This window comes from Onychostoma macrolepis, chromosome 16 (assembly GCF_012432095.1).
Source record: "Onychostoma macrolepis isolate SWU-2019 chromosome 16, ASM1243209v1, whole genome shotgun sequence".
Classification (NCBI taxonomy): Eukaryota; Metazoa; Chordata; class Actinopteri; order Cypriniformes; family Cyprinidae; genus Onychostoma; species Onychostoma macrolepis.
In genome coordinates, this window is record NC_081170.1 from 18,584,290 (window position 1) to 18,605,193 (window position 20,904).

General features: G+C 37.8%; 2 protein-coding genes across 2 annotated transcripts; both read left to right on the top strand.

Annotated features, from left to right (window-relative positions):
• Positions 1-7,091: 7,091 nt before the first annotated feature.
• Positions 7,092-10,049, top strand: LOC131521175 (uncharacterized). Its single transcript, XM_058745672.1, has 6 exons — positions 7,092-7,389; positions 7,468-7,788; positions 9,209-9,406; positions 9,570-9,617; positions 9,698-9,752; positions 9,916-10,049. Exons 1-6 carry the CDS (start codon positions 7,125-7,127, stop codon positions 9,980-9,982), a joined length of 954 nt encoding a protein of 317 aa, XP_058601655.1. The 5' UTR covers positions 7,092-7,124; the 3' UTR covers positions 9,983-10,049.
• Positions 10,050-10,758: 709 nt separating this feature from the next.
• LOC131521685 (cingulin-like) lies at positions 10,759-16,810 on the top strand. Its single transcript, XM_058746634.1, has 4 exons — positions 10,759-10,770; positions 10,944-10,979; positions 11,074-11,267; positions 16,714-16,810. Exons 1-4 carry the CDS (start codon positions 10,759-10,761, stop codon positions 16,808-16,810), a joined length of 339 nt encoding a protein of 112 aa, XP_058602617.1.
• Positions 16,811-20,904: the final 4,094 nt, after the last annotated feature.

Here is a 20,904-nt window from a genome sequence, read left to right on the forward strand (position 1 = left end):
ACCCTAGCAACCACCCGAGTGCCAAAGCAACCACATATAAACACCCTAGCAACCACCCTGGTTACCCTAGCAACCACATAGCAACACCCTAGCAACCGACCTGGGCACCTTAGCAACCACTTAGCAACACCATAGCAACCACCCCAGCTACCTTAGTAACCGCATAGCAACTCCTTAGCAACCACCCCAAGGACCCTAGCAACCGCTTAGCAACACCCTAGAAACTACCCCAGGTAACCTAGAAAAACCCTAGCAACCACCCTAGAAGCCACCCCAGGTACCCCAGCGATCTGTTTTTCTGTCTGTTCTTCTGATAGACTGTATTGTCTATAAAACATTCAAACATTAATCTTTAAAACTATTTTACGTATTTCAAACTACTTCAAACTGAAAACCTTCAAACTTCAAGCTTTTGAAACTTTTACAAACTTTCTGGCTTTTTCATGCCAACTTAAAGGAACACTCCACTTTTTTTGGGAATAGGCTCAACTCCCCCAGAGTTAATAAGTTGAGTTTTACCGTTTTTGAATCCATTTAGCTGATCTCTGGATCTGGCGATAGCACTTTTAGCATAGCTTAGCATAGATCATTGAATCTGATTAGACCACTACCATCGCGTTCAAAAATGACCAAAGAGTTTCGATATTTGTCCTATTTAAAACTTGACTCTTCTGTAGTTATATCGTGTACTATGACCGGCGGAAAATGAAAAGTTGCGATTTTCTAGGCTGATTTGGCTAGGAACTATACTCTCATTCCGGTGTAATAATCAAGGAACTTTGCTGCCATACCATGGCCGCAGCAGGTGCAGTGATATTACGCAGCGCCTGAAAGTAGTCCCCAGCTAGGTACCTAGTTATAATATAGCTGGGGACTACTTTCAGCCGCCACGTAATATCACTGCGCCATGGCACGGCAGCAAAGTTCCTTGATTATTACGCCGAATGAGAGTATAGTTCCTAGCCAAATCGGCCTAGAAAATTGCAACTTTTCATTTTCTGCCGGTCTTAGTACACAATATAACTACAGAAGAGTCAAGTTTTAAATAGAACAAATATCGAAACTCTTTGGTCATTTTTGAACACGATGCTAGTGGTCTAATCGGATTCAATGATCTATGCTAAGCTATGCTAAAAGTGCTATCGCCAGACCCGGAGATCGGCTGAATAGATTCCAAAACGGTAAAACTCAACTTATTAACTCTGGGGGAGTTGGAGAATGAGCCTATTTCCAAAAAAAGTGGAGTGTTCCTTTAAAATTTGTATCCAAACTTTACTATATAGTCCTTATTATTCTTTTATCATTATTCTTTTGTTTTTATTCAGCCATTATCAGCCTTTAAACTGGCAATAAAACGTTTACCAAGCCACATCACTTCAATCCCAGTATACATTTACCCAACTGTTATCAAAAGTATTTCTAAATAAATACAACAAAACATTTTTTGCGACCTTACGTGAAGTATTATGACAAAATGCATTATGAAGAAGAATTGGACCTGTTCTGCAGCTGCATTAGAGCTAATATTAGCATCATGCTACATAAGACAATTTATGAGATTAATAGTAACATACACTTTTACTCAGAACTCACTTCAAACCACCATCGAGTGTTTGTAATAACTTCCTTTTGAGATCACATTTGGAATTTGATCGTTTACTGTTGTTAAAATATGCTATTTATAGCCTTTTATATTGATGCACAAAAATTAGCATTTCAGATGTACACATTAATAAAAAAAAATCACATACAGACCATATCCTATCGTAATCGTGTGTTTATTATTTTATATAATCTATAGTGGCTGTTGTCATGTTTATTTCTGCTGCTCTGGCTGAAACTCACGTTGTTTGTGATGTCTTGTGACAAAGTCTCCTGGTTCAATTTTGTCCCGTTTCAGAGAAACAAGAGTGTCAAAATTGCAGTAACTACAAAATCCAAGCTAATACCAAGGCAAACCGCAGTAAGTGAAGTTACTGCGTTCTGGCTTTGTTTTCCCGTTTGACACCGCAGATACTGCGCGGTCTGCCTTAGTATCTCGCAGCCAAATGATGGTTGAACTCGCGTTAAAACGCAAATATCCAAAGACGGGTAGGGAAGATGGCAAAATATTAACTCCTAGTAAGGCAAATGACAGCTTTATAATCAGTTAACATTAACTAGCCAGCCGCTAGCAAATTAAACCGCCTACCTGCACTGCTCCATATCCATTCTGACAATGTAATGATAATCTGATTTATAATCATTAGTTGTGTAAGGTCATCCAAAGGCAGAGTGCAGTATCTGCGTTTTGGTGGTCAAAGGTCACATCAGTGGTCATGGTTTTTAATCTATAAAAAATTTCATCCTAAGAAGGTTTGAAATGAATGCATTGCCACTAATGTACCCACAACATATTTGACTGGCTGATGTAAAAACTTTAAAGACATTTTTCTCAGTTTCAGTGTTTGCGTAGTTACTGCACTTTGCCTTTGTAGGGCAGTATAGCTGATTGATCAGGTGACTTTAAATGTGTGCAAAATTGTATGTAGATCACATTTCTTATTTTGGCACTTCAAAAACAACTGTGTGAATGTAAAAGTTATTGTGACCTATTCAGTTGTTTTTCAGTGAGCTACTTGAAATGTCTGTGATGAGGAGGTGTTTCCATCTTCTAAATATTCTAATGGCAGCTTTCTAATATAAGGCCTCTACATGAGCACAGAATTAGACCATGTTTCCTACAGTACTTCCGCATAAAATTTACAATAACTGAAAACAACTGAGCTGATGTGGCTGGTGCTCATATAGAGTTCAGATATGAGCATCTGTATATGATGAGGAGTTTTCAGCTTTCACTTTTTCAACTCCTGTATCTTCTAATAGCAGCTTTAGAATGTAAAGGTAAGTGTCTTTTACAGAGGCGGACTGTAACTAAGTACATTTACTTGAGTATTGTACTTAAGTACACTTTTTGAGTATCTGTACTTTACTTGAGTATTATTTTTTCTGGAAACTTATGACTTTAACTTCACTGCATCTGAAAGACAAATATTGTACTTTTCACTCCACTACATTTCTATCAAGGTCTTCGAAGTAGAAAGTCGTTACTATGTAGTAGCTTTGAAAGTCAGTGGGTGATTTTTTTTTTTTTTTTCTTCTACAAAACGTGACTTTCTTTTTTTCAGACAGTTTATCAATAATCACTCTTGTAGGGCTACATGAAGTGATTTCCCAGCATTTTTTAACACTGACCAGTTGCAAATGTGATATTTATTTACAGTAATTCAATAATAAAAAGTTAATAATGTGGCATATATTAGATACAATATTGTCTGATTTTGCTAAATTGTGTATGTGAAAATAATACCTATAAAGCCACAGAAGAACTGTTGTGCATGTCCTAATTAAACACAACAGGTGTTGGACTTGAAGCAGCACTGCACAGACTGTTCTGTGTATAACATCAAAGTACCGTGAGAGCAATTGGACAACATTTTTGACATTTTTGTTTTGTTGTCAAATAAGTCTTTAAGTCTGTTTTGCTTTTTTTTTGTTAAAGCAGTGTTGCTGTAGTAAAGTTATACAGCTACAGATGTGTTGCTGGGTTTTAAAGCAGGTTTGATTTTTTTTTTTTTTTTCTTCCTTATCATTTTGTATTTACAGTATTTTGTATTTCACTGTCCACTCTGTTCAAATGTGGATGAATTGTTACACATAGACGTGCACACACACTGTCAGAGCTGTGTGAGATCACTACCATCCTGCTTTTGTGGGGGTGGGTAGGGGTGTTAAATAATAATTTATTTTGTTTTGTTTTGTTTTGTTTTTTCCCCATAGGTTTTTAACATTCTAAAAGCTCTTTATTCCAAAGATGCTACAAGCTAGTCAGTGTATTCAGTAGGTGTAATGTATTGTAAGTTGCTTCAGACGTATTGCAAGTATTACGTACAACAATAATAAAACAGTGCATTGACATAAAAAAAGAAATTAACTTTTGGTAATTAAGTACTTTTAAAAGTAACTACTTCTGTACATTTACATTTATGCATTTAGCAGACGCTTTTATCCAAAGTGACTTACATTGCATTCAAGTTACAGTTTCTACATTTTATCAGCTCTTGCTTTCCCTGGGAATTGAACCCATGATCTTGACGTTGCTAGCGCCATGCTCTACTATTTGAGCTACAGGAAAGCCTCTGTACTTTTACTTAAGTAAAAATCTGTCTTTACAACTTTTACTTGTAATGGAGTAATGTTTGACCAGCAGTATCTGTACTTTCACTCAAGTAATGGAGCTGTGTACCGCCTCTGGTCTTTTATATGAAGTCAATTCATTTAACTAACATACAAACTATTTTACTATGGTTGTGTAAATGTGGCATGTCATAATTTTACTAAGCAATTTCCACAGTGGACATTGTTTCAAAGCAGCTTATCGAAACACTGCAGGGGTAGACAGTACATTTGAGACATGTGTACAGTTGAAACACCTTAAATAACTTGCGTAAACAAAAACCCAGAGCCGTGATTTTTGCTCCACACATGTGTTTTAGTATTCTCTTTTGAAATATGTGCATCTTTCCACTCCGAAGATATCGGCAAAAGTTCTTTTTCCAAGGTGAGATTTTCATTTCACCATGTCCTTTCCACATTGAATAGCTTATTATTCTTTTATAATTGTTAAACTTAACATATATTATTGCAAACGTTACTCTGTGCTCTAAAAATAGACATATTTTATGACATTGTGCAATGCAAGGTCTTTTCATAATCTAGAGAAACGTGCAAGTATGTCAGTGGGGTGCGGTTGAGACACAGTGTATCAACTATACCCGGATTGGTCTCCTATTGCTTCACATGCTGTTTAGTTGTACAGTGTTATGATAATAGGATAAAAGTCACATTTACACATATGCTATGCAAATTCTGTTAAAAAAAAAAAGATATTTATGATATTTCAACTGTCTATAATTAATGGACATATTTTCTAACATGAATGTTAAAAGGATTGCATAGCATTTTAAGAAATATTCAAGGTGGTAAAGTGGGTACAGTTGAGACACCTTTTATAGGTTGCTATGTACTGTATACAGTAACAGTTCAATCATAGAAAATAAAATGCATACAGAGGTTGTGTTGTTTGTGCACTGGTATTACCTACATTATGGGGAACAAATGTCCCCACAAGTATAATAATACCAGTAATTTCTAACCTAATGGGAATATTATTTATGTCCCCATGATGAAAAAAAGCTTATAAAGCCTATAGAATGATTGAAAATGTAAAAATGCAGAAAGATTTGAGTGATGCGTAGGTTTAGGGTTATAGAATATACAGGTACAGTGGGGCAAAAAAGTATTTAGTCAGCCACCAATTGTGCAAGTTCTCCCACTTAAAAAGATGAGAGAGGCCTGTAATTTTCATCATAGGTATACCTCAACTATGAGAGACAAAATGAGAAAAAAAATAAAATAAAAAAAATCCAGAAAATCACATTGTAGGATTTTTAAATAATTTATTTGCAAATTATGGTGGAAAATAAGTATTTGGTCAATAACAAAATTTCATCTCAATACTTTGTTATATACCCTTTGTTGGCAATGACAGAGGTCAAACGTTTTCTGTAAGTCTTCACAAGGTTTTCACACACTGTTGCTGGTATTTTGGCCCATTCCTCCATGCAGATCTCCTCTAGAGCAGTAATGTTTTGGGGCTGTCGCTGGGCAACACGGACTTTCAACTCCCTCCAAAGATTTTCGATGGGGTTGAGATCTGGAGACTGGCTAGGCCACTCCAGGACCTTGAAATGCTTCTTCACGAAGCCACTCCTTCGCTGTTCGGGCGGTGTGTTTGGGATCATTATCATGCTGAAAGACCCAGCCACGTTTCATCTTCAATGCCCTTGCTGATGGAAGGAGGTTTTCACTCAAAATCTCATGATACATGGCCCCATTCATTCTTTCGTTTACACGGATCAGTCGTCCTGGTCCCTTTGCAGTAAAACAGCCCAAAAGCATGATGTTTCCACCCCCATGCTTCACAGTAGGTATGGTGTTCTTTGGATGCAACTCAGCATTCTTTCTCCTCCAAACACGACAAGTTGAGTTTTTACCAAAAAATTATATTTTGGTTTCATCTAATTCTCCCAATCCTCTTCTGGATCATCCAAATGCTCTCTAGCAAACTTCAGACGGGCCCGGACATTTACTGGCTTAAGCAGGGGGACACGTCTGGCACTGCAGGATTTGAGTCCCTGGCGGCGCAGTGTGTGACTGATGGTAGCCTTTGTTACTTTGGTCCCAGCTCTCTGCAGGTCATTCACATTTTTCTCATTTTGTCTCTCATAGTTGAGGTATACAGTACCTATGATGAAAATTACAGGCCTCTCTCATCTTTTTAAGTGGGAGAACTTGCACAATTGGTGGCTGACTAAATACTTTTTTGCCCCACTGTATGTATATTGCTATTTTTACTGTTATGTTTACATTTGTACTGTTTGCTATATATTTTCTAGTGTTAAATATTTCTTCCTATTTTATTTAACTGAATCTGAATTAAATAAAGCAAATAAATAAGTTTATATGGATAAAGCGTGATTTCTGTAGCCTATATAAAAAGATATGGAAATAGTTGGTCATTTGTTTTTATCCTATTGTTTGTTATATTTATTTGCTCAATGTATTTTGCAGTTTTGGTTCTTTTACTGTTGTAAACAGCCCATAGTATAACAAAAATATTATATATCTCTTCATTGTACTTAGAACTGCTATGGACGAGCGAACACGTGCCTAGAATGCCTATGTGCAAATCCGCCCCTAACTCAAGAATGTTCTTTAGACTGTCTAAATGCTTCATCGGAATGCTTGAGTTATTTTGATGTGTTAAAAGAACAACAGGAAATGTATGAAATGTGTGTTTGTAGCTGAGAGTGAGACAAGTGTTATTTTAGAGACCCCTACATGCTTGCTTCTAAAAAGATGATTTGCATTAAATGCTTATACAGGGGACCTAATTGGTTTCCACTTCTCTCGTCTCTCAGTGCTTTATGTATCATTTTGCTCTTCATTTCCTTTCAGTGGTGACACAGAGACGCTGCAAGCAGGTTCATCAGTTGAACATAAACTGTGTTCAGGGTGACAGCATGACTATTTCTTGTCTAACCACAACCCACTTGCTGGAGTCTCTAACAGTCAAACTACACAAGAGCAACCAAGATGAAGACATCCTGATGTATCCAGACATCTCTCCAGCATCAGAGCACCAGAGATGGTCTGTGAGGAAAGAGGCTGGAAATGTTACACTTGATCTGAAAGACATCAGATTATCTGATGATGGCTTTTATGACTGTCAGGTCTACAAGGATCAGGACTGCCTTCATGCAACTCAATTTAACCTGAAGGTCAAAGGTAAGAATGCAAATTTCTGAAACAAGCAAATAATCCCCAGGTAACCCATTGTAATATAGTATGTTTCTCTGGTTTCAGAGTGTAAAACTTTGGACTCTGTCCATCCAACACCAGGCTCTTCAGTGTTGCTGCCATGCTCTGAACATCCTCTACAAAACAGAACTGAGCGAGTCACTTGGAAAGTTGTTAATGGTCACCAATCAACAGAAATAACCCAATATCGCCATCCAAACAAGCCCTCAAGCAGCACAGAGAAACTCCTGAAGCCTCTGTATGAGAGAGCGAGACAACTACCGAACGGATCTCTGCTTATAAGGGATGCAGTGTACATCGATGAATCATGGTATCAGTGCAGAGTGAATGAAAAAACCTGCTATGAAGTGAAGCTGCTGATGAAAGGTGCGTTTTTAATGCAATATTTTAACCCTATAAAGTCTCAATGCAGACTCTCTGACAGACATTGATTAATCTGAAAGATTAAGTGAAGCTACGGTATGCTATTAAAATGTGGCCTATGGTGATGTTTTTTTTTTTTTTGGTTAATATAGTAAATATGGTGAAACATGTAAGTTAAACATGCTTAGGTAAAGGTTTAGATTACAATTTTGTTGTGGTGATTATAGCCAGTGGTTAGAGCAGTGAGTATATTATAAAATGGCACTGAACCACTGAATTGTAATATTTGTTTGGTAGTATGTTGAATGTATGCTGAATGTGTGAATATTTAAACAAGCTTGTAGAAAGTTAATGTTTTTATACCAGCTGGAAAATGTGTTAAAATTTGTGTGTCTAAGTATATTTTAGGTATAATTAGTACTGTGATTTATTTTTGTCTTTAAGTTTTTTTATTTTTTTATTTATTTATTTTTTTTTTATATTATTAAGTGGAATGAGAAAGCAGACCCCTTTAAGTTATTTTTTTTTTTTTTTTAATTGTCCCCACATCAATCTATACTTCATACCCTATAATGTCAAAGCAAACCCAGTTTTTCTATAACTTTGCCAAAAAAAAAAAAAAAAATCTTGACAAGTATTCAGACTCTATGCTATGACATTTGAAGTTAAGCTTCAAAGATAATTTCTCTGAATCATTTTTGATATAATTGATATAATCTGTGACAAATTAAATGATATGTATATGATTTAGAAAAACACACACCTGCCTATATAAGGTCTAACAGGTGAATATGCATATCAGAGCAGAAACACACAAACGTAGATTTGCATTAAAGACTTCCAAGACAGTGGCCTCCATAATTGTAAAATGGAAGAAGTGATCCATTCTACTTCATTTACTGGCTGAGTGGCCAGACAGAAGCTTCTCCTCAGTGTTTGAAACAAGCCTGCTTGAAATTTGCAGGGGAAAAAAACAACAACAACAACTAAAGGACTCTTAAGAAACAAGTTTCTCAACTAGTCAGGGTAGAAGAAAAGCTAAATGTAACAAAAATACAAAGATGATTAATGAAAAAGACTTTGGGTTCAAGTCCAGATTCTCGCTGAGCCACTCAGGAATATTCACAATCAAACATCTCTGGAGAGACCTGAAACTGCAGTCCCCATCCAACCTGACATGGCTTGAGTGGATCTGCAGAGATGATCGGCAGAAAATCCCCAAATCCAGGAGAGCAAAGCATGTCACATCATACCCAAACAGATGTTAGGCAGTACTGAGCTACAGGAATATTTCACCCAGAAATAAAAAAGGGCAGAAAATTCACTCACCCTTAGGCCATAAGATGTTTATGAGTTTCTTTACGTGAACAGATTTGGAGAAATGTGATGTGGTGATGTTCATTTAAGTTTATCTTTTCACTAGTGATCACAGATGCTCCAACCACAGCAGACAGTACAGTTCTTCAGACTGTAGACAACAACAGTGACGAGAGTGAAACAGTGACAGCTAATCTGACAGTAGTAGTGCTGACCACAGTAGTGTCTCTGTGTGTCCTCATATCACTGGCTGTCTGTGTCATTCTGTATTTCCAGAAACAAAGGCCCAAAATTGATAACCAAAGTAAGTCCAAAACGTCTTAGTGTGTTGCAATGAGACGTGAAATATAGTTCACATCATGCCATCATGATGATGAAATGAAGAAACTGCAATACTGTAACTTATGCCATTTTATGATGGTAGAAGTGTATCATATGGTAAAGTACTTATTTCTGTATTTTTGTAGTGGAATTGAACTGCCAGCCTTCTGTGTATTATTCTGAAATTTCAGGAGGTAAGTGATATTCATGTTAAGTACAAAATATATGCAATTAACTTGATCAAGTGTATTTAATAAAACTTGTTTTCTTGCAGGGTTGGATGTCCCTTTGTATTCTGTAGTTCGACATAAAACAAACAATGACCACCTGTAAGTTACTGCAGTGCAATAGTTTAATCATTCATTTCATATCTGTCGACATAGCAGGGCCCTCATATATAAGTACTATATGTAGAAATCTGCAAATGTGCACATGATTCAAACTATTTATTTTTGCTTACCAAATTAATTTTTGAAGTTCATATCCCGACAGATGGTGTGAAGAAACAGAAGCTCCTGCATGTAATCCAGACCACATCTATGATAATAGAATGCTGTGAAATAAATCACTGTTTTTATGTTTGTTTAATGTTTCTTTGTTTTTTGGTGTTGCTGGTTATTTTATTTTATTTTATTTTTTTTAGTTTAATGCCTCCTGCTAATTTTCATAAATGTAGTATTATTATGAAAATGCTATTTCTACATATCATTTTACCAAATAAAACAATTTAAATGTAAATACAATTTTATAGCCATGGACAGCTAGAAGCCCTGGCTGTATATGGACTGCTATAAACATTTACTACGCTCTAAAAAGTATGTAAACATATGTAAAATATGACCCAATGTACTATGTTAATATGAAGAAATGCTCCATAATTATTTTTCAGGGCTGTTTTGCCTGTATTTTAAACTATGCATTGCATTGTGTTTTGGGGTTGATGGAAATGTCCATAAGATTCACAGGAAAGCATACTGGCATTGATCAACATACTTTCAGTACATTCAGCACATCAAGTATGGTAAAGAGAAGCTTGCCATTTTTGATGAGCTCCATGTATCATTTGATCAATGTTTATATGTGAATAAAAGCCTGAATTAAATCTGTCCCTTTAAGAAATGTAACAGGGCTGACAGTTTTTTGTAGTTCAATTTGACTTTACAAGTCCAGTGTTCACTGTTCAAGGTTGGAAACAAGGTTTAAATAATTTTAATGCTAATATTTCTAGAAACATCTATTTTGTCCCCTTAACAAACGTAAGTGATTAAAAAAGGAAAGAAAAGGTGAAAAATTGCAGTTTTATTGATTTAGAGTCTATTGGTGTTAAGAGTCTTGATGGTAACATGGGTGTGATGCATTTTTATATGTAAAGGATACCAGTGATAACTGTTTATGGACTTTTTTTTTTTTTGCACCTACTAATTCTTAATATTTTTGAATTCTAAAATTAATATACTTTTAATAATGTTTATTAATTTAATTATTATAATAATAATTCATATTAATTAATACTCTTTGAGGAGGAGAGACATCAGCACACAGAGCAGAGAGACCAGGTGAAGAATACACACGTTACATGTGCACATATAGAGCAGTGTGTGTGAGAGACCCGTGAGTGTTTGTGTGTTTAATGCATGTGTTCTTCTTCAGCTGACTCTGCGTGTGAAGGCTCTGAAGAGGCAGGTGGATGAAGGAGAGGCCGAGGCGGAGCGGCTGGAGGGATTGAGGAGGAAGGCTGTTAGAGACATGGAGGAGATGCAGGAACAGAAGGAGGCGCTGCAGTCCAGAGTCACGGCACTAGAGAATGAGCTCAAGCGTGTGAGATTTACACAGAAGATATTAAGGTATGATATTGTATTTAAAGTAGTTTTGATTTTTATCTATTTTAAAACAGACAGCAACAGACAGTTTTGATGTGCTTTTTCTTGTGCTTTAGGCAGTATTCAGAAACAGACCTTTGTATACGTGTATGGAGTTTATTAGTCACTGAGGCCTGCAGAGGGCAGTGTGTTTCTCAAAATACTGGTGTGTCCAGACTGCTCACATCTCTAATCTCTTAGGGGCTTAACCTTACCAAACCTCTCTCACAAATGATCTTTCCTCAGATCAGTCACACACTGCTTAAAAAGTCTCCTCTGCCTGTGGTCTGAAATGCTGGAATGGGCTCCAGAATCTCTGTGACCATCCTCAGCTCTGAAAATGATGATAATGATGAGGATGATGATGGATTGTAAAATCATTTCAGCATAACGTCTATCCTCACCAAGAGAAACCTGCAGACCAGTTCCTGCTGAAGACCGAGAGAGGAATCTGTGGAATGGGGTGTGAATGAGAGCTGTCCATAGAATAAGTAAAATACCAGGAAAAGGTTTGATGCTTGATTCCTGGACACTGAGTAACTTCAGTCCTGCTCTAAAATAGATAATACAGGTGCATCTCAAAAAATTAGAATATCATGAAAAAGATAATTTTGTGTACCTTATTTCAAAAAGTGAAACTTTCATATATTCTAGATTCATTACATGTAAAACATTTCAAAAGTTTTTTTGTTTTAATTTTGATGATTAGAGCTTACAGCTCATGAAAGTCAAAAATCCAGTAGGCCTATCTCAAAATATTAGAATATTTACATTTGAGTTTAATTAAATGACAGTATAAATTCTGGGTTTCTCTTGTTCTTTGAAACCACAAAAATGGAGAAGACTGCTGACTTGGCAATGGTTCAGAAGACAATCAATGACACCCTCCACAAAGAGGGTAAGTCACAGAAGGACTGCTATAAATAATATATGAATATAATATATTGTATGAGTTTCAATCTGGTTTTAGGAGAAAACACTCTACTGAGACAACTATTTTATATTTAACAGATTATATAAGGAAAGAGATGGATAAAGGGAAGTTAAGTGGGATGGTACTGTTAGATCTGCAAAAAGCGTTTGATACAGTTGATCACAGTATTCTGCTTTTAAAAGTGAAAGCGATGGGTTTCAGTAATATGGCCTGTAAATGGATTAAGTCTTGCCTTGAAAATAGGTATCAAATAGTAGATTTAAATGGGGTGTTTTCGGATTGTTTGACTATTTCATATGGGGTTCCGCAAGGGAGTGTATTAGGTCCTTTACTTTTTATATTATATATTAATGATTTAAAAATGGCCTGTTAAAATAAACTTTTATTATATGCAGATGATGCAGCAATAATTGTGTCTCATGAGAGGAAGGAAGATATTGAAATAGAATTAAGTAGAGAGATTCAAGGGGTCTCCAAGTGGTTTTGCCATAATAAACTGTCTTTACATTTGGGGAAAACTGAAGTTATATTATTTGGCTCGGCTGTTAAATTGAAAAAAAGTTTGGGATTAGAGGTAAAGTTTGGAGATCAAATTATTACACCTAAACGAGAAGTAAAATATTTGGGTTGTGTGTTGGATAGTAATTTGACAGGAGAAAAGATGGCTGCTTTAGCTCACTCTAAAATTTGTAATCGAATAAAATTTTTAGCAAGACAGGCTTTTTTAGATACTGAAACTTTAAAAATGTTGGCTGGTGCATTAGTGCAGTCACACTATGATTATGTTGCAGTTTTTTGGTATAGTGGCATTTCAAAGAAATTAAAAAATAAATTGCAGACTGCTCAAAATAAGTTGTGTAGGGTTATTTTGAAAGTACATCCACTGATGCATTTGCAAGATGAACATTATAGGAAAATTAGTTTTTTAAAGGTCGAAAAAAGGGTAACTTTTTTAAAACTAGTGATGGTGTTTAAGATATTAAAGAAAATGGTTCCAAAGTATCTGTTAGATTATTATGTATTTGTAAGAGAGGTTCGCTGTCATTCTACAAGGGCGAGTAGTAATGATATTTATCCTTGTAGGTTTAGGAGTGAAATGGGAAGAAAGTCTTTTTTATATACTAGCTCGGTTGCGTGGAATAAATTACCTGGGTGTATCCAAGAGATACAAGTTGATAGTAGTTTTAGAAGGGAAGTTTATGTGGTGAGTTTCTGAACTTGATGTGGATTGCATTCTATTTATGATTTGTTCGTCCATTTTTTAATATAGAGGACCACAATGGAAATAAGCCGAAGGCTTTTTTGTGTATTTTATCCTCAACAGTTTTGAAATGTGTATGAACTAGTCTTTTTGGACTTTTTTGTATTATGTTTTACATTTTGTCAAATAATAAAACAAACAAAACAAACAAAGCTTGAGAATACTGTCAAGCAAAGCCAATTCAAACACTGAACTAGGAGAGCTTCACAAGGAGTGAACTGAAGCTGGAGTCAGTGCATCAAGAGTCACCACGCTCAGATGTCTTCAGGAAAAGGGCTACCAAGCCACTTCTGAAACAGAAACAACATCAGAAGCATCTTACCGGGGATAAGGAGAAAAAGAATTGGACTGTTTCTACTCTTGAGTTTTAACTGCTTTGTCACATCACAATAATTATAAATCACACGTACACTCTGGGATAAACTCTTTTCTGTCCATAATACATAACAATGGCTTTTCACACACTTTGAGACAACTGACATTTTCACTGCTAAGTCAAATAGATTTCAAACATGGCTTTGTTATTCATCTAGACATCAGTTCCACCTTAAAGCTTTTTGTGAAAGAGCCTTAAAGAGCCCTTTAGTTTAAGTGTAAAAATACCTTTTAGAGGAGATCACTATTGAAACCATTTAGAAACTGAAGTGAGAATATAACTTACCTCAGCTGAAATTAGCAAAGCAAAATCGAGACCAATATGTTTTAATTTAGCTGAAGTAATTTGAAGTGAAATTATGTTCAAAATTGCACGTCTCTGACATTTTACACAGATCACATTTCCTACTTATGCTCTTCAAAAACAACTGTGTACAGGTTAAAAGGTCTTGTGGCCTGTGCTCATATTCAGATGTTCTGCAGTAAGCTATACTCTGAACATTTGATGGAGTGTTTTTAGTTGTCATACTGCATTTCCATTTTCTAACAGCAGCATCTTCTAATACATCTGCTATTATAAGATTTAAAAGTTGCAACTTGCAAATATGATGGTTGTAATCTCCCCATCTCATACAGTATGGAACTCCCTGCACGTGTCTATATTAAAACAGAATTAGACAATATTTCCTACTTCCGCATTAAATTCAGGGTAACTGAAAATCTGTGAAAGTGAAGTGATGTGGCCGGTGCTCATACAGAGTTCAGCTGTCCTGCAGTGAGCGTCTGTATACGATGAGGAGTTTTCAGTCTTCATATTTCCAACTCCTGTATCTTCTAAAAGCAGAATGTAAAGAATGTCAAATATTTTATATGAAGTCAAGTTCATTTAACCAACATACAAGCAAGAGATATGCATATACACTGTAAAAAGTGATAAGTTGACTTAACTTTAAAAAAATTTAGTAAACCCGTTGCCTTAAAATTATTAAGTAAATAATCATTTAAAAAAAAAGTTGTCAACTTGACAATTCATTTAACTTATTTTTTTAATTATCATTTACTTTACTTAATTGCTTCTTTTTTTTTTAAGTTAAGTCAACTTATCACTTTTTACAGTGTAGTCAATTGTTCTGTGGATGTGTAAATGCGGCATATGACGTGAATCAACGTGATTCATAAGTTACATAATAGTTATTTATTCAGAAGTTTCTGTTGAGCTCAATTTTTTTTTTAGTTGTTGTGCTAACAAACTGGTTCTGTTCTAGCTAGTGTGTAAATCTCAATAAAACAACAAAGTGTGTTACTGGGGACAGTATGTTTATTCAGCCTGGTCTCATTGTTTATACGTAGGTAAACATCTTAATATCAACTTTCAGGCTGCTTCCATCACATAGCTGAAACTATTCTTATGTATTTTATCTTGATTTTCATGAATCACTATTAAAATTGTCTCGTTCTAGTGAACCAATTATCTGTATTTTGTCTCATCTCGTGATCTAAGCATATTGTCACACCCCTAGTGTTAATAAGCGGTGATATAGCTCATAATTTTCCAAGTGTATGATATAGCTTTCATTCTTCAGGCCAACCATATATTCATGAAAAAAAAAATCAGTTTCAATAAGGAAAGCAATAACTTTGCCATAGTACCCTTTCAAATGTTTAAGTTGCTTTGCATGTGCTGCACCCTGCCCCCGCCCCCGGGAAAAAGTTCAGGCTCAGGATTTTTTTTTGCTTTAACCCCTGTAAATATGTAATAAATATAAAAGATAAATTTAAAAATACAAATATGATATCAAATGATTGGTCTTCACCTCATCACTTAAATTTAACTGTGTTTGGTCAAAAAAAAAGTCAAAATGATATTCATTTCCCAGCAGAAACATTATTTATGTTATAATGTATGTCTATGGGAGTGTGTGTACCGTGTGTGTGTGTGTGTGCCTGTGTGTATGGATATGTGAGTTTTTTCTGCATTGGTGACATTCTGCAGTCCCAGCCCTTCATTTGGGTATGCATCTTTCCTGGATTGTGTCAGATTTTGTATGGTAAAAAAAATCCACAAAAAAAAAAAAATGCTGTTTTTTTTGGACATTCCATTGATTCCTATGGGCGGCTCAAATTCCTATGGCCGGGTTAATTTTTTTTACTTTTTTTATTACACCCACATAAATTCATCGAATCGACTCAATTTTTTGTGTGTGTGCTCTTTGAGCAAGTGTGACAGAATTCAATTAAAAAAATCCGCAGTTTTCTCATGAATTCTAGTCTTTTTTGGCTCAGGGTCAAATTGACCTGCGAGGGACACTTTTGTTACTTTTTTTCACGCCCACTTAACATCTTCGAATCCACTACAATTTTTTGTGTGTGTGTTCCTGGTGCAAGTGCGACGAAAGTCCTGAAGTCTTGGATCATAACGATCAACGCTCGATTTTTTAAAAATCTTTGAAAATCAGTTTTGAGGGAAGGATGAGGGTTTTAAAGTCTTTAGCTTTCCAAACCTCAGTCACAAATGATCTTCCCTCAGATCAGCTGCTTACACACTGCTCATTCCTGCTCATGCTGTGAAAAATTACTGTCGCACCCTGTTCATCACATCATATGCACATCCTGGAAATCACAGAATCTCTTTCTAAATCAGTACTGTAAATCTCAACCTTTTGACTCAGTGTCGATATGCATAAATTAATTAACCATAATTATTTTTTTGAATCCAGCAGTTTCAAGAACCACTATTTCAAATAATGCCAAAATATATATGCTTATATATATAAAATTCATATAAATAAACTACTTGATTAATAATTATACATATACTTGTATAATGACCAACAGTGAGCTCTGGAGTCCTCAGTTCTTAGCTCTGACGATAATGATGATGATGATGATGGATTTTATTATCATTCCAGCATAACCTCTATTTTTACCAAGAGAAACCTACAGACCAGTTCCTGCTAAAGACTGAGAGAGGAATCTGTGGAATGGGGTGTGAATGAGAGCTGCCTGTATAAGTACATAAAAGGAAAAGAACTGACACTTCCAGGGACACTTCATTTTTGGACTCAGCTTAACTTTAGTCCTGCTGTAAAATTAATAATAGATAGTGAAACTCCAGTCTTTTGTTTTCCACTATTGAGCTTTAACTGCTATGCCACATCACCATAATGCATAAACCAGATGTGCAATCTCAGGGTAAATTCTTTTCTGACCATAAAACGGGAAACGGCTTTTCACACACTGAGACACCTGACGTTTGAACTGTCATTGAGTCAAATACATTCAGACATGGCTTTGTTATTAATCAAGACCTCAGGTCCACCTTAGAGGGCCTTTTGTGAAAGAGCTTTAATAATCCGTTTAGTTTGAGTGTAAAAAATAGTTGTTGTTTTTTTTTTTTTTTTTTTTTTTTTAAAGTATACCAGTTCAGTGTTGAAGCCAGTTGAATTGAATATAACTGACCTCCACTGAAATGAGCAATTTAGGCAATTTAAGACCATTATATTTTAATTTAACTTAAATAATTAAGGTTTGTATAAAGTGAATGAATACACATGGAGGGAGCATGATTGAAGTTGAGCACTAATGATTTCATTAGGTGTATCTTGAGGGAAATGAACATGTCGGTTTTGTACATCTTTCCAAAAATGTCAGTTAGCAGAGAGCATTCATATATATGTGGCCCTGGACCACAAAACCACACTGTAAAAAATAAGTATAATTTTAACTGTAAAATTTTGTAAAAACACTGAAAAAAACTGTTAATATGTTAACAGTGAGTTCCTGTACTATATACAGGGTAAAACTGTAAAAGATCTAACCAGACATTTCATGTAATTTTACAGTAAAATGTTGTTAATTGAACAGTTTTTAGAAGTAAAAATAACAAATCAATGTGTAATTTACAGTCAAAAACTGTAAACTGATATTCCCCAAATTCCCTGCGTGACACTCCACATTTGAAAGTATTTTGGAAGTATTTGGGCTTTATGTTACATCTTCTGTTGTTTAATGAAAGTTTATTGCATTATTTAATATTGTGTGTTACCATGATGGTGTTTTGTGTTTGCATGAATGACCCTGTGCACCTTCTATATATTAGTATATACTTCTGCTTGTGGCGAAGCTACATGATTCTTCATGTGCCTTTCTCTTTTACCACCTGCATTATAATGGTGGTTGTCAGTATGTTAAAGGTACAAAACAGATTTTAATAGCAGCGTGTTGTTTAATTTAGTGGTTTACATTCAAATTTCCCTGTTTGTAAATTACAGTTTTATACTGTAAATTTTACAGTTTTGTTCTGTAAATGTGTTTGCAGTTTTTCTGTATTTTTTACAAAATTATTCTGGCAACCACAGCTGTCAGAATTATTTTGTAAAAACTACGGAATTTTTTTTTACAGTGCAGTCTTAAATGCCAATTTTTCAAAATTGAGATTCATACATTATCTGAAAGCTGAATACGCTTTCCATTGATGTATGGTTTGTTATGATCAGACAATATTTGGCCGAGATGCGACTATTTGAAAATCTGGAATCTGAGGGTGCAAAAAAATCTAAATATTGAGAAAATCGCCTTTAAAGTTGTCCAAATGAAGTTATTAGCAATGCATATTACTAATCAAACATTAAGTTTTTATACATTTACGGTAAGAAATTTACAAAATATCTTCATGGAACATGATCTTTACTTAATATCCTAGTGATTTTTGGCATAAAAGAAAAATTGATAATTTTGACCCATACAATGTATTTTTGGCTATTGCTACGAATATACCCCAGCGACCTAAGACTGGGTTTGTGGTCCAGGGTCACATATTTTTTTTACAGTGTAAAATAGCAAATTTATAGCATCCTATTGTGTTCCTGTTTTATAACTCTAAGAGATGAGAAATCAAGGTTTAAAAAAGAATAATATGTAATATGTAATGTTATCTTTAAAATAACTAACTCGTGTGGCTACTTGTTTTAATGGTTTAAAATGTGTGCAAATTTGCACGTCTCTGCCATTTTGCACAGATCACATTTCCTACTTTGGCTCTTCAAAAACAACTGTCTTAAGGTAAAAGGTCTTGTGGCCTGTGCTCATATTCAGTTGTATTGCAGTGAGCTACTGTAAACTATCTATTTTATGAGGTGTTTTTAGTCTTCATAATGCATTTCCGTCCTCCACATGCTGTCATGAATCCGGGTCCACGATGCTCCCTCTCACCACCAGAGGTCACTGTCTCCCGGATTCAATTCCCCAAACTCCACTCACCTCATTATTGTTTGATTTGCCCCAGCTGTGTTCCTGATTGCTGTCCCTTCTTAAGCTCCCTGTGTTTTCTGTTCTGCTCGCGTTCGTCTCACTTTTGTGCCAGGTATGCCTGTTACCTATGTCTGCCCTGTGCCTTGTGTATGTCTTGTTTTCAGTGGTTGTGTTATTCTGGCGTTTTCCCCTTCAGGGTGGTTTCAGTTGTGTTTGTGTTTATTTTTATAATTTGGAAATAAAGAAGATTCCTTTTGCCAGCACTTGAGTCTTCGTTCCTCCCGCCCGTGACAGTACGAACGCGACACATTTGAAGACTCAGCGGCAATGGGAATCTTCTTGTACCCAGCTCCTGGTCGACAGAGGAACCAGGCCCCAGCCAGTGGGCCGCATCCTTGCCCACAAGACAATCGCCCTTTTGGGCGTTACGCCGAAGACCTCTTCGAGGTAGGCCAGGAGCTGGGGATTAGAGGGAGCACCCTCATCCACCTGTTTTTAGCGGGCCTGGATGAGCCTGTCAACCGGGAGGAGCTGGGGGAGCTAGATACGTGGTCCTATTGGGAGATGGTCGACCACGTCATCTACTTGAAGGAGGTGGAGCTGCGGGAGGGTGCCCCCCTCCCAGTCTGGGCTGTTGCCCCAGAACCTCCTCGGATCGTGCCAGCCACTTCCAAAATCTCGGGTTTTTCTTTGGCGCCCGGGCTGAGACGCAGCGTTGAGGATCCTCTGCTGATGTCGGTGAGGAGAGCGGCGGTTCCCGCCACGGTTCCCGAGGCGGCGGCACCCGCTCACAGGGCTCCGCGCCCGCTCACAAGGTTCCCGGCGGTGCCCGCTCACGATCGTCTCGGCGGCGGTGCCCGCACACAAAGCTCCCGGCGGCGGTGCCAGCTCACGATCCTCGAGGCGGCGGTGCCCGCCACAAAGCTCCCGCGGCGGTGTCCGCCACGATCCTCACAGGATCCCCGAGGCGGCGGCGCCCGCTCACAAGGTTCCCGGCGGCGGTGCCCGCTCACGATCCTCTCGAGGCGGTGTCCGCACACAAGGTTCCAGGCGGCGGTGTCCGCACACAAGGTTCAGGCGGCGGTGTCCGCACACAGGGTTCCCAGGCGGCGGTGTCCGCCACGATCCTCTCGAGGCGGTGTCCGCACACAAGGTCCCGAGGCGGCGGTGTCCGCACACAGGGTTCCCAGGCGGCGGTGTCCGCACACAAGGTCCCGAGGCGGCGGTGGCCGCTCACGATCCTCACAGGATCCCAGGCGGCGGTGGCCGCTCACGATCTCACAGGATCCCAGCGGCGGTGTCCGCACAAGGTTCCCGAGGCGCGGTGTCCGCACACAAGGTTCCCAGGCGGTGTCCGCTCGCGGTCCTACCGAGGCGGCGGTGTCCGCACACAAGGTTCCCGAGGCGGCGGTGTCCGCACACAAGGTTCCCGAGGCGGCGGTGTCCGCACACAAGGTTCCCGAGGCGGCGGTGTCCGCCACGATCCTCACAGGATCCCAGAGGCGGCGGTGTCCGCACAAGGTTCCCGAGGCAGCGGTGTCCGCCGCGTCCTCCCGAGGCGGCGGTGGCCGCTCACGATCCTCACAGGATCCCAGAGGCGGCGGTGTCCGCACACAAGGTTCCCGAGGCGGCGGTGTCCGCACACAAGGTTCCCGAGGCGGCGGTGTCCGCACACAAGGTTCCCGAGGCGGCGGTGGCCGCTCACGATCCTCACAGGATCCCCGAGGCGGCGGTGTCCGCACACAAGGTTCCCGAGGCGGCGGTGTCCGCACACAAGGTTCAGGCGGCGGTGTCCGCACACA